The 13,946-nt window shown below is 52.3% G+C and overlaps 2 protein-coding genes across 3 annotated transcripts in view; one reads left to right on the forward strand and one right to left on the reverse strand.

Moving 5' to 3' along the window:
- Tmem255b (transmembrane protein 255B) overlaps positions 1–5,090 on the forward strand; it is a 44,279-nt gene extending 39,189 nt beyond the window's left edge. For both annotated transcript variants that reach the window (XM_052751717.1, XM_052751718.1), the window contains one exon: positions 2,782–5,090. In XM_052751717.1, the coding sequence (XP_052607677.1) occupies positions 2,782–3,057 (276 nt within the window). In that variant the 3' untranslated portion in view covers positions 3,058–5,090. The remainder of the gene's footprint in view (positions 1–2,781) is intronic.
- Positions 1–13,946, reverse strand: part of Gas6 (growth arrest specific 6) — a 32,177-nt gene that overhangs the window by 4,547 nt on the left and 13,684 nt on the right. The window contains exons 5-12 of the mRNA XM_052751715.1: positions 9,840–9,962; positions 9,029–9,151; positions 7,761–7,883; positions 6,804–6,925; positions 5,494–5,612; positions 5,097–5,286; positions 1,908–2,072; positions 72–240 (exon numbers count right to left, since the gene is read on the reverse strand). Coding sequence (XP_052607675.1) covers positions 72–240; positions 1,908–2,072; positions 5,097–5,286; positions 5,494–5,612; positions 6,804–6,925; positions 7,761–7,883; positions 9,029–9,151; positions 9,840–9,962 — 1,134 coding nt within the window. The remainder of the gene's footprint in view (positions 1–71; positions 241–1,907; positions 2,073–5,096; positions 5,287–5,493; positions 5,613–6,803; positions 6,926–7,760; positions 7,884–9,028; positions 9,152–9,839; positions 9,963–13,946) is intronic.

Consider the following 13,946-nt stretch of genomic DNA (forward strand, 5'->3'; position numbering starts at 1 on the left):
ACCCTTTAGCATATCGCTGCCTGGAAGTCCCACCACACGGTCCTACCCCAGGTAGGGCGACACCCACTTACTGTAGTTGAGGCTGTAGAAGGCGAATGCACCCCCAGGGAAGAAGGAGCCCCTCTCGGTCACAGAGAAGCACTGCATTTTGGTGTTTGCCTTTACCGTTTCCTGGATGGCGCTATCTTCCCCATTCAGCCAGTTCCAGCTCCTCATGCACCCGTCCAGGCGAGGGTTAATCTGGAAAGACACATAACTCCTGGTGGCTTCCTGAGCCAGGAAACCATAACGGCAGGCAGACCCAAGCAGGAGAGGTCACCACGAGTCTGGCGCCATTGAACCTGCTGGCAGGGCCCTCTGGCTTGTGTGTGTGTAAATCTATAGTGTAAAAACAATATAGGAAGATTTTTTTTTTCCTTCACAAAAGAGCTCTTCACTTTTCAAAACATTTCAGGACACCTATATCCATGCAGGATGAGAGCACATGTGTCAGTCAGGCAGCCACCTGCTCCGTCTGCTGGGTCTCCTCATTGTGGGTGTAGGGACAGGTACCTGACCCCTGACTGCACAGGTCAGGGCATTTTACTGTGTTGTACTTTCCTCTACCTTGAGCCTACAAAGCAAAGCTGAAAAACCAGGCCAGGGATGCCAGTCCCAGCTTGCCCATACACTGTGTGCAGACTGTTATATAATCAAATCAGGTCACCCTCATGACCACACACTCACTGTGTGCAAGGCTGTTATATAATCCAATCAGGTCACCTCATGACCACACACTCACTGTGTGCAAGGCTGTTATATAATCCAATCAGGTCACCTCATGACCACACACTCACTGTGTGCAAGGCTGTTATATAATCCAATCAGGTCACCCTCATGGCCATATACTGTGTCCAAGGCTGTTATATAATCCAATCAGGTCACCTCATGACCACACACTCACTGTGTGCAAGGCTGTTATATAATCTAATCAGGTCACCTCATGACCACACACTCACTGTGTGCAAGGCTGTTATATAATCTAATCAGGTCACCTCATGACCACACACTGTGTGCAAGGCTGTTATATAATCCAATCAGGTCACCCTCATGACCATACACTGTGTGCAAGGCTGTTATTTAATCAAATCAGGTCACCCTCATGACCATACCCTGTGTGCAAGGCTGTTATATAATCCAATCAGGTCACCCTCATGACCACACACTCACTGTGTGCAAGACTGTTATATAATCCAATCAGGTCACCTCATGACCACTCACTGTGTGCAAGGCTGTTATATAATCAAATCAGGTCACCCTCATGACCACGCACTGTGTGCAAGCTGTTATATAATTCAATCAGGTCACTCTCATCTTATGTGTTGAAGATCTGCAATGGTGTGTTGGATATTATCATCCCCTTGGGACTCTCCTGAATTGTGGTGACTGGGTCAATCACCTACCAAACAGGTTTCCATCTGTGGTGGATATTGCCATCCCCAAAACAAGGGTTCTGACCACTGGGCTAGAGACAGATGAGGTACAAAGGCCAGGTGTGGCATAGGACAGAACAAAATAGGACTTTGAAAAGTGATCCAAAGCCTCCCATTTAGAACTTCCCCCACAGGAAATCTAGGTATGGCTAACAACCCAAAATGTTCTTGAGACATGTTCAAAAAGTTTTTTCTTTTTGTTAAAAAAAATGAGGTGTTTTATCTTTACTGCAAAATAGACTTTTTTTTGTCCTCAAGTCAGAGGAACACTTAAATGAGAATCATGAGCGGAAGTGGCTAGTTACTATGTACAGTGACTGGCTGCCCGCTGGGGCCCCTCAAATTGTGAGATGGGCTCAGTAGAGGGCAAACCCCTCGAGGCACAGCCAAGCCTGAGCCTGCTGCATTCTCCTCCATGGTCAGGGCTGGACTTACGGGCTGGACGAGGTCATGCTCCTTGAAGGGAATGCCACCGACGGTGAGATTCAGGTGATACAGGCCTCTCTCCAGCTGGAAGAGCTCACCAGCCACGGCAATCTTCATCACAGCATCTTTGTTGACCTTGATTACAAGGTTGCGTTCCAGCTCCTCCACAGAGATCTGAAGGGGTCAGGCAGGGAAGGCAGGTAGATGGTCATTTCCGGAAGGCCCCCATAGCGCATCACCTGGGTCAAGTGCACCGTACCTCAGGGTAGACATGGCATATTACTTGTGTCTAATGGCCCAACCTACGAGACTATACCCATGTCACCTGGGCCAGAGACACCTGACCTCAGTGGGGACATGCTATGCCACCTGTGTTTAGGAGCCTGACCCATGAGACCATGCCCATGTCACCTGGGCCAAGGACACCAGACCTCAGGGGAAATAACACCCAAGTTTATCTGGTCCAGGAAGAGTCTGACCTCACAAGACCACACCCATATCACCTGTGTCCAGGAGACACTAACCTTGTTAGAGCCCATGCTCACTCTCACCTCTGTGGGTTCTCCCCACACCCTTCCTTGCTCAGAGTCACTTCTGTGGCTCCCCTTGTGAGCTCACAGGTCAGGGTTCATGTGAAGAGGGCTAGCCTCTCCCACATTTGGGAATGAAATCAAAACAGACCACCACCCAGTGTATTCTAGAAGACAGTCACAGAAAGGTCCTACTGATGCTCATTCCGGTTTAAAAGAACTGGAGAGCCATGTCTGATGTGGCACGGGCCTCTTGAGCAACTGCAGCCTGCCCGTCTATGGTGCCTGCTCTAGGGCAAGCACAGCACGTTGTCTTGGGTACAGTGAGATGACATCTGTTCGCTCATCCTCAGATGTCCTTCAGGCCTGAGACCCTGGGCATTGGACTGGCATGGAGTGCTGCCCTCAGTGGCTCGCGTGTCTGTGTGAGGAACCTCCAGGCTACAAAGTGGAATCCGAATCCAGCCAAACGCTGGCTCAGAGCCAAACTGAAGCCTAGCCTGAGCTCCATGTTTGAACTCTTCTCACATGTGACACAAACACAGTGTCATCTAACAGCCCAGAGGAGCTCTGTAGAGCCGACAGCTGCGCCCCAGGCCCCAGGTCCTCTACCGCAGACTGTACTGTGAAGGGTGCCATGACCTTGGCTTCTGCATAGATTTGTTAACAAGCTAAAGTTCCACAGTTAAACAAGTTCAGTCTCTCAGTTCTGACCCCAGCAAGTACGATTACTGTGGGCAGGAGGGTTATCAGCGTGGGCTGGACATAGGCTTGTATGCCCTACATTAGTGCTGCAAACCCTGGGCTGATCTCATCTGATATAGCAATGGGTCTTCTGCTGTCTAGGCTCTAGAGGACCAGGAGCAGAAAATGCAGCTCCTGGATGACCCTCAGCCAGTGTTATGCAGATGATGAGGTTCTGCCCAGCAGCAGTACCACAGCTGACTCTGGGATCCATGAAATGACCTCTTATAGCAGAACCCAACTCTGGAAGACTTTCATCCCCGAACTGGGTGACATACTTTCAGCTATGCCCAAGGTGACCACAGTGGCAGACGCTGTGCTGGGCGTACAAAAATGCATTTACTAAAGGTGTGATCTCCTTTGTGTGAGAAGGGACTGAGTGGGTGATGAACTCGTTCACTACTGAAGCGTCGGGCGGTCTGACATCCAGGACTGAGCCTAGCCTGACAGGGGGCCTGGCAGCCCAGCTGGCCAGCACAGCTGACTGTGGCTAGGTGCCCATAATGGTCCAAGGGGGATGGGATAGTTATTATGAGAGAAGAGTCATTGCTTCCTTCACATGCGTTCACTGGCTTCCAGGTTTCTACAGAAGAAACCCCAATATTTCCTCAGTGCAGCCTAGGCCCGAACATCAGTTCACTCTAGGTCTCCTATTGGTGTGTCTACTCAACTTCCTGCCTCTGCAGTCTAAAAAAGACCCCACAACCACCTCACCTCTGTGGCTCATGCAAACTCTTGCTCTTCAACCTATACAACCCCTCTGCTACTCACAAGGTGCTCCAGCTCCTAATGCCTGCTTCCTTTGCTCATCCTCAGCCCTGAAGTATCCCATCAGCCGGTGAGCGGTCTCTATCATGGCTCTCCCTATACTGGTGCTGTAGTTGGAAGAACATACATGTTCCGAAATTTTCTAAACTCCTAACAGTTAATTTACTGTCTAGGGTGGAGCGAGGTTGAATGATCAAGCAAATTCCTCAGAAACGTTGCACATAGGAACGCCTTGAAGCTGTGTAGGAATGTACATTAGATATGGTACGGTTCCCTGCCTTCCAGAACATCGGTATCCTTTTTAGCTGAGGTGGAGGCACACTTAGTGTCTTCCTGCATCTGTCAGAAGAGCAGAGTTATGAATGACTGGGCAGGGAACACTGAGGGGCAGAACTTCGCCTCCTGGGATGCTCTCTTACTGAGCCATGAGTTCAGGGTATGTGAGTTGCCATCTAGACAGTACCAAGTCATAGTCACTGCTCCCAGCCAGCAGTCCTGCCTGGGTCCTAGTCCAGGCTTGTCCCCGTGGCTGTGTAGAGGGCACCCTCTCCCCAGGCTTCTTCTTTCCTTGGACCCTCCCCTGTTCTGCTACAGACACTCTGACCCCTCAAAGCCAGGAAGGAGGACAGACAGCAGTCAGTAGCTGGAGAGATGGCAGGGGTCCATGTCTGTCTGCAAAGCAGAACATGGATTTTTCATTTTGTCTTCACTGCAAAGGGAAAAACCATGTCTTTCTGTTTTTCTTCCAAACGTTAATTCCCAAGCCTGTTTTATTGCCTGGGGTATAGGAAGTGACTCCTGAGTAGGAGGTCACTGTCTGTCACCCAAACTCCAGTGGGGGGAAGCAGCTGGAGCTGAGGGCAGAAGACGCCCCCGTTGATCAGATGAACAGAAGATCCCGGTCTCAGGTGCTCAGGTTCCTGGGTGTTCTGAGCTAGTTCTCTATCTTCTCTGTTGGCCTTCAATGTTTGAGCATCCTCATGCAATTATTCTAGTACCTTCTGGGCCGATGCCCACATGGCTGTCACAGGAAGCCCTTTCTGAGTAAGCCACACTCAGCCAATGAAGCAGCAGCTCTGGTTAACTAGAGCAGGTGTCCTACCCACGGGCCACATCCAGCGCTGAATGCTAGGGGTAGCCTGAGCCTTCCACTCACCGTCTGCCACATGCCATGGTTGATAATGGGCCCGCTGCTGGTGATCCTCCCAACACCGTTGTACCGCAGCTGCAGCTCAAGCCGCCCAGCCCGCAGCCCCAGGACGATCCACGTGCTATCTGAACGGCCGCCAGCGAAGAAGAGGACTCCTTCAGGGTCAAAAGTTCGGAAGTCAAACTCAGCCAGCAGCCTGTAAACAGACCCGAGAAACGAAGTGGGGCAGAGGGCAGGTGGTACAGGGCCGCCTAGTCCCAGGGCCAAGACCCCTGGGACACTTTCCAGGACATGGGGAGCTGGTTCACTCAGAGATCTTGAGTGGCTTTGGGCTCCTAGAAATTAGGAGCCCTGGCTCAGTCTTCTCACCTGGGTTCTGCCATCCTGTGTGCCTGGCTCTCACCTGGTGGGTTGAAGCCTCTTAAAGCGTAGTCTGATCACCGGGGTGCCGCTGAACATGCGTCCCAGGTACAAGGACTTCACGCTCTTGGCCATGGTGAAGGGCACACACGGTAAGATGTCCTGCCATGAGATAGGAAGGTGTTGGGGAGTGGAGGTGCCCTGTGGCTGCCTTTTAAACAACTTTGAGGCCCTGGTCACAATGGGGGAGATCCTCTGATCTTCCAGAATCCCAAGGCTAGCCCACCCATGGAAAACCCAGAGTCCATAATACCTATCCCATGTTGGTGCCCCCAGGCAGAGGCCCAGGGTTCTGGAGTCTTCTATCACCTGCTTCTTTCTTACCTGTTCTTATTCGCTAGTGGTGTTTAAATTATGAAATTCTTCCAACTCACAGAGGAGCACAGAGACTCATAAAAAATTAGTATACTATTAACAAAATGAACAGAACCCAAAGGCTTTGAAGACTATGGTTCAAGAAACTGATTTATGCTGTAGGCTTTCCCACTGACCAGAGAGAGGGTAGAATTAAAGCAGGTTAAGCTGGCTTCCAGTGGGGATGAGAGACAGAAGGGTCCTGCCCTGCCACACTGGCCAGCATAAGCCTAAGGCACACAAGTGCTGGTCCCCTGGCCCTTCAGGAGGACACCATCTCATGCAACGGGAGCCTCACAAAGGAACTAGATTGGACTGGTGAGATGGCTCAGAAGTTAAGAGCACCGACTGCTCTTCCAGAGGTCCTGAGTTCAATTCCCAGCACCCACATGGTGGCTCACAACCATCTGTAATGAGATCTGGTGCCCTCTTCTGTATACATAAATAAAAAGATTTCTTTAAAAAAAAAAAGGACTTAGATGACTTGAGCTTCAGACTCATAACTGGAAAATGCTTATCCTGCTTCCTAGACCTGTGACTTGCAAAGTCATCATGGTACGTGGTCACTTGCTGCTGTTTTTCAGAAAATGCCATCAACGCACAACTTCTCTAAAGTTTATTTAGCTTGGTACAGAGTCCTGAGTGAATGGGGTGTGTGTGTGTGTGTGTGTGTGTGTGTGTGTGTGTGCGCGCGCGCGCGTGCACTGTACACCCTGGTGTGACCACATCACACCTTGGGTCTGCACCAGCAGGCTACGTGGCTGAGAGTGGAGAGTTGCTAGGGAGATTTCATCAACACAACCAAACAGAGGTTTGGCTAGCCGTGTGGTCCTGAGAGCTAGTGGGAGTTTCCAGTCAACCAGTTAGTAGCAGAGGGTCCCACACAAAGCACAGCACGGGGCTCCGCCAGGCCATCCAGTGGACACTAGGGTCACCTACCTCGCAAGTATCCATGTCTGGGGACAGCTTTAGGCCCCCGCGCCCGTCACAGTGGCAGGTATAGCTGCCGGGGGAGTTGACACAGGTTTGTTCGCAGCGTCCCTGCTGACACTCGTCCACATCTGCCGGCAAAGGGACTCAAGGTAGGCGTGGGGAAAGCTCCAAACACCGAGCAACCCCACTTACCCTTCCCAGAGACACGCTGTAGACATCATTGCTCAGCCTGCCGCCTCAGAGGCCTGTCTCTTAGGTCCTTGCTTCCCAGAGAGAAGTGAAGAGCTAAAGGTGTCTGAGGACTGTGCTCAGACTGACCGGCTGACTGGCCCAGGGCTGGAGGGACCGAGCATGTCTGTGTGGGTTGTGGAGAACGGTGCAGGGCAGGAGCCTCTGAACCCTTAGCTCCGTGTTCCCTTCCCTGGGGCTCAGTTCTTCTCCAGGGCTCCCCTAGCTATCTCTCAGAGTCTCTTGTATGCCTCTGCTCTCAGGACACGGTAAACCTCCACAGTGAGGGAATAAGCACACCATTCCCCATCTACTGAAGGCACAGAGGGCTGGGAGGAAGCCAAAGTCTAGCAAGGAATTCAGGATCTTCACTGACTCTTCTGAAGGCGGGGGAAGGGTAAACACAGGTGTGTCCTCATTTGGGCACACACTGGAACACATGCACATGTACGAGAGCACTCTGTGTGAGCACACATGTATGGACACAATGGGTTCAGGAAAAAGGGATGAGACAGAGGACTGACTTTAGGGGTCATCCTCAATGAAGGTACACAGAGACCCCCTGTAGGTCCTGACATTTTTCCAACCTTCATGTGTATACAATGACTTCCTGGGAGGTTGGACCAATGGGTGCCAGCTGTAGAGCAATGCAGCCCACGTTCAGGCAGCGACCAACATGTGTCCTAGGCTAAGGGTCAAAGAAGGAAGTAGCCCGGGTGGCTGCGGCATGGGTACCTTGGCACATCTTCTCCTGGGAGCTGTACATGTATCCCTTGTCACAGAGGCAGGAGTAGGAGCCCGGCAGGTTCTTGCAGCGTGCATCCCCACAGGTGTCTGCATCTGCGCACTCGTCTACATCTGCAAGCAAAGCCAGCCAGGCCAAGGCTGTACAGGTCGGTCTGGGACAGCTGCAGCGGCCACTGGGGATAGAGGGCGAGAACAGCCCCGACACAGGAGGGTGGAGAATGGGAGCGGGGAAGGCACGATGCCTTCACCATGGGTGTCAAGCGATGGGGGGCCCAGGGGCCACATGCTGCTCACCCCACACTGGGTACACTGTAGGCTTCATTGCTCAGGATCCACAAAGCAAGGCAGGTCTCCTCAACCTGCTACTAAAGGGTGGGGGCTGTGTCCCTTGGTCAAGGCCAGGGACAAGAGCCACAACGAGAGGGCCTCTGTTCCTGGAATAAGGACACAGGAGGGGAGGCCTATACATTCCCATATGCATTTCCCACACATTTCCCATAGGTACGAGGACACGGTGACGGACTGTTCCCGTACAATCACACCTTCTAAGAATATTCTTTGTGACTGTCAGAGGTGAACTCTGAGGTAGATGAGAATAAATTTTTTTTTCCCCAAAAATGGGTGAGGGAAATAGTCATTTGTCTCATCAGATTTGCGCTCAGATCCCAAGTTGACCCCACCCCCTGCAGCCATCTGGACCATCCACATAGGTGGTTGTCCCCCAGTCCTTGTGAGTCTCAGTTCCTCAGGGACACTCTGGTCCATCTGCATTGGAGCAGAGGTTGAGCGCCATCCCTCTATACCCTAAATCAGCTCAGGGGAACAGCTGGAGCATGCACTTTGAGATGATTGTCTGGGTGTTCTCAGGCTCCCTGCTCCAGGCCGAGTGGAAATGGGACCACAGAGTGGGGAGGCCCCATCTGCTCCTGTGTTGGTGGGGGGCAGGGAAGGGGGAGTCTGCGCTGGGAGGGTCTGGAAGGTGTGGCAGGTGCACAGAGGTACTGTGGCCTGCCATCTTGCCAAGTTCCCCGCAGTCAGCTGCAGAGATCTACGCCTTGTCACCACACAGGCTGTCTTGCAGGCTCTGTGGGCTGAAGGTACCTAGACACACTAGTGTGGATGGGCAGTCCTTGCCCTTGCTCTCAGAGCTGGGGACTCATGTCCATGATGCTGGGCTGGACCATTTCCAAAGGATGCTCATTCCCTTCTCGGGACAGGGAGGTAGGTGGGGCACAGTTGCTCAGCCAGGGACTTACCTTGGCAGTTCCTGCCGTCTGGGGCAAGTGAGAAGCCGCTATGGCAGGCACATTGGAAGCTTCCTGGCTTGTTGTGGCAGACCTGGCTGCAGCCCCCGTTCTTCTGGCCACACTCATTGACATCTGGACATGGAGAAAGAGTGAGGGGGCTTCTACCTGGACACTCCCCTGCTGGCCTCAGGTAGGTAAGGTGGACAGCATGAGAGCCAGAGAGATATGAACTGCTGTGGGTGGGGATGGCCACAGACTCAGTTCTGAAGGTCTCTAGGTGCACAAGGGATGGGATAAGAGACAAAATGGACCCACCAATCAATCAGTGCTCAGCAGCCACAAGACCTACACACAGCCTTGTCTGGAACCCTGAACAGAACTATCCAGATGATCTGTGGACGCAGCCAGGCTGCCCGGAGTGAAGGGCTGGGCAGGGTCTGCTATCTCGTTTGCAGCTTTACCTGATGCCTCACCCTCACCTGAGTAAACCAAGGTGGGGCCCCTTAGCTGGGGTGCTAAGACCCATGTGGCATTTCCTTCTTTTCAATCCTGGTCCTAAAACAGCTCTCTGGCTGCCTCAACTCCCTAGGAGCCTGCAGCTTCAGTGAGCCTTGGGGCTGCTGCATGCCACCCTGGATGGGCAAAGGGTTCCCGAGAGGGATGCTGAGGTTGTCCATCAGGGCCTTGTCCCAGGACAGACTAGAAGTATGGCTGAGCTCCCAGTCATGGGTCGTGGGTGAGGAGTAGGTGGAGCAGGGTGTGAGCAGAGTGTGTGGGACAGAGGGTGGGACAGGGAGAGGGTGGGGCTGTGGACTCTCACCTTTGTTACAGAGCCGGCCTTCCCAGCCAGCTTTGCATAGGCAGAAGAAGTTGCCCATGAGGTCTTGGCAGAGCTGAGTACCCTTCTTATCACAAGGGTTTGGGGTGCACTGGTCAGGCAAGTCTGAGTTGGAAGATACAAAAAAGTCACATTAGATTTCTTTAAAGTCCTACCTCACATAGTTGGGGGTGGTCAGAGCCACTGGTGAGGCCTCAGGGGAGCTCCTAAGGGTTCCAGTGTGGGCTAAGCTGTGATGGAGGTCCCCACCCTGGACAGGAACAAATGTGAGGGACTTTTAAGGCCCTGGGACCAGTTCCAGCAATACCACCCAGGTCTACTGGGAGGAGGTGACTGTCACTGGGCCAGGCAAAGAGGGACTGCTGGCCTAGGTCTCCCAGGGAATGAGTCTTCTAGATCCCTTAGAAGGACACAGAACACAGGACACAAAATTGGTGGAGCCTACTGCATAGGCAGGAGGGCTCTTTTCAGACACACACACGTACGATCTCAGCACTAAGGTGTCAAGTTAGGTGTGCAGTGGCCAGCTGAACAAGACACGGGGTGTCTGAACCACATAGCTTCAGGCTCTGGCCTATAGTCTGCAATTAAAAGATCTTTCAATGTCACTGACCTCCACAGAGTACCTTAGGGACACAGCTGAGACCTCCAGACACAACCTTGACTATGCCTTGGGTGGGGGTGGGAAAACTCGGCATGTGCTTCAACCCCAAGGTTAGGGAAGTCACAGAAAGAACCATTATTATATCCCGTTCTCAAAGAATCCTTTCAGAGGTTGAACAGATGTGGGCATGACCCAGGACCCAGAGCATAGGAGCCTTGGGCCCTTCATTCTGCCCCATCTAAAGGATCTGTAGTCTGCCTGGATGGGGTAGAGGGTGGGGTGTCTCCTACCTACCAACAGCTAGATAGTTTTAGAGCAGTGATTCTCAACCTTCCTAATGCTATGACCCTTTAATATAGTTCCTCATGCTGTGCTGACCCCTAACCATAAGATTATTATTGTTGCTACTTCGTAACCAATTTTGCTACTGTGATGAATTGTAATGTAAATATGTTTCCTGATGGTCTTAGGTGACCCCTGTGGAAGGGTCATTCGATCCCTAAAGGGGTTGTAACTCACACGTTGATAACTGCTCTTCTAGAGGTTTTAGAGACACATGGGGTGCCACTTCCCAGCCCTGATCAGTCTCTGCCAGGTTGGACAGCATGCCGACTGGTGTCTTACTTGGACTGGCATCCTATTGCCCAGGGTATTTTACCACCTCTGTTAAACATCTGGATGGTCCCCTGCTTCCTGCCTTCAACTCTGCCCTGTGCAGGGTCTGACGGAAGACCGGTTCCAGACTGTCACTGTTAGAAGGTAAAGATGGGGCTGACTTCAGACAGCACACCCAGAGCTCTGACTGGATGAGGGTGACCAACCCCATTTCCCTCCTGTCCTCGAGTGTGGTCACTGTCACCTGGCCACTTGAATCCCACATCTGCACCAGAAGGTGGGGCTCAGCTGTGGTCCAGCACACCAAGAGCATAGTCACACTCGTATCCCTCAACACCGGCCAGCCCATGCCTCACACTGGCAGGTGATCTGCACTCCACCTGGCATCCAAAAGGGACGTTCTGAGTTAGGTGGGCCCTCTGCAGCACACGAAAAGCCAAGACCCAAGAGCTGAGGACCAGGAGGAAGGCTGAGCTGTCCCTCTTTGAAGAAGCAGTGATGAGATATGCATTCATTCATTCTCTCCTCTCTCTCTCTGCTTTCAGTTGGTGACAGCCATTTTGAGTCTCATGACAATCCCCATCTCTGGCTTTGGTTCCTGGGCACCCCTATTCTACTAGCCGAAGCCAGCATTTGGTCCTCTTTGATTTACAGGAACAGTTTCAGGCCAAGCCAGAAGAGCTCGGGAGCACCGGCCAATGTCTCCTAGAGGCCATCCTGGCAGGATGTCAAAGTCTTCCCGGTTACTCACACCAGTGCTTGCTCCATTCTTGGGGGCCCTTCCCACAGGCCTCTGGTTCCCACACCTGAACTCTAGACAAAGAGGGTTCTTGCTACCCGGCAGGGACGGGGTCGGGGGTGGGGGGAGCTGGCAGAAGATGAGGCAGGAGCCAACCTCTGGATTTCCCAGATGCATTCCTTTGCTCATCCAGGATTTTCAGGTCAGCCCCATGGCTGGCAGCTTCTACTTGGACTGGGCCAGGCTGGGCTGGGTGCCGAGCCCACAGCGGGCCTGGGAAGCAAGTCTAGGCTTCTCAGGGGAGCTCTGCGATCCCCTCTGTTTGCCTTTCCCCCCCCCTCTGTGGTCTTTCCACGTTTACATCCAAAGTCTGCTGAGTTTGTACACATGACAGCCAACAACGTGCCTGTGAGTCTTCAAGTGTTTTTGAGATTCTTTCAGAGTGGTTTCTGGCAGATCATTATAAAATGCCATTTTTCTCCTGAAGCATGTAGGGGCTGGGTAAAGTCAGAGTGGCCTGTAAATAAGGGGTCAGGATGGGAGGTCCTCGTCATTCCACAACTTCCGTGGCCTCACGGGAGCCCACCTGAAGCCAGGATACAGTGTCCAGTATGCTTAAAGTGTCCGGCTGGAGGGTTAAATTTATTTCTAAAGTATACACTAGCAAATTTGGCACAGGGACTGGTTAACTTGGCCAAGAATGCCACATCCACCCCTTGCAAAAATCTGTCCTTAGGCTGAGAGATGGTGCAGAGCCAACTTCCAATGGGGTAATGTTATTTTTTTAAGAGTCCCAACACGGAGCCAATACCACAACCCTTGTCCCTCTGTCCCTAGAGGAATACCACCCACTACACGTCATTTCTTTTCCTGTTGGAAATTTACCAAGTCCAATGTTTGACCCTTGGCAGGTGCCTGGAGATCTCTGCAGCGAGACCGGCACATTCCCCAAAGGTGAAAGAATGGACAGTTTTGTAGGCACTGTGGGGCCTAGGGAGCGATTCCCCAGGCAGGTTGCTGTCCTTTTTATTTTATTTTATTTTTTGACCAGTTTCTCTGTGTATGGCCATGGCTGTCCTGGAACTCACTCTGTAGACCACGCTGGGCTTGAACTCACAGAGATCTGCTGTTATTCTTAACAGTCTACCCTGGTTTGCTCATGTGGCTGTAGGTGAAGAGTGAAGTGTGAGCTGGCTCTCCAGGTGGCAAGTCAGGACCTGGGCAGCCGTCCTGTCCAATCTAGACCCTTTGTTCTGGGCCCAGGAGCCCTGACCCCTGGAAAATCCTGATGATCTGACTCATCAAATAGGGCCTGATCGAGTGCATGGGGAACAAGCTTCCTGGTGACGTGTGTGTCAGAGGATCCCACTGGACATGGCAGGGGACCTGGAACGGCTTATAAGAAAGGAACGAAATGGAACCCAAAGCCTTTTCCAGCATCGAAGAGAGCAGAGCCCATGTGTAGTCTGTGACTTCTCCCTTGTCACTTTAGTTACTGTCGGCATGGTGATCAACCCCCATGCGGTGAGGTGCTGGGCTCCAGAAAGCCTGTTAGGGTAAACGCTTGTCTAGGACTAGGTCTAAGCTCTCTAGAAAATGCCAGAATGGGGCCTGCGAGACTTTTGTTTTAATTTTTAACAAAAATGGGTATTCAGGGCACTCAGTGACATACCACGGGCGTCGAGGTAAAGGACCAGGTACAAAGGGCAACAGCCTGCATAGCTGGTGGGCCTGCCCTATGGCCCTGTCTTTCTGTGGCCCTGCCCTGTGGCCCTGTTTTTCCGTGGCTCAGTAGAAAGATCTCTGGGTCATCGGGGCACTTTTGTACAGCCACCATGAGGGGCCCAGACAATGACAACTCAGGCGCATGCTCCTGAGACCTGTGAGCATGAGCAGAGCCAGGCAGGAGGTAGCCTTGTGTCAGGGACTTTGGCAAAGCCTGTGCCCAGAGCAGGCAAGGCATCTGGCAATTGAATTCAACATATTTGGCACCAGAAGACACAGGAGATTTATCATCTAATCAGCTCAGGGACAGGCTCTGGGGGTGGGTACAATCTTATCCCCCTCTTCCAGGCCACCTACCACCACAGCAGGGTGGGGGTGGGGGGTACAGAATCTCAAGTCTCACCCA

The sequence above is a fragment of the Peromyscus californicus genome, unplaced genomic scaffold, assembly GCF_007827085.1.
Source record: "Peromyscus californicus insignis strain IS unplaced genomic scaffold, ASM782708v3 Scaffold_23__1_contigs__length_62951481, whole genome shotgun sequence".
NCBI classification, from domain to species: Eukaryota; Metazoa; Chordata; class Mammalia; order Rodentia; family Cricetidae; genus Peromyscus; species Peromyscus californicus.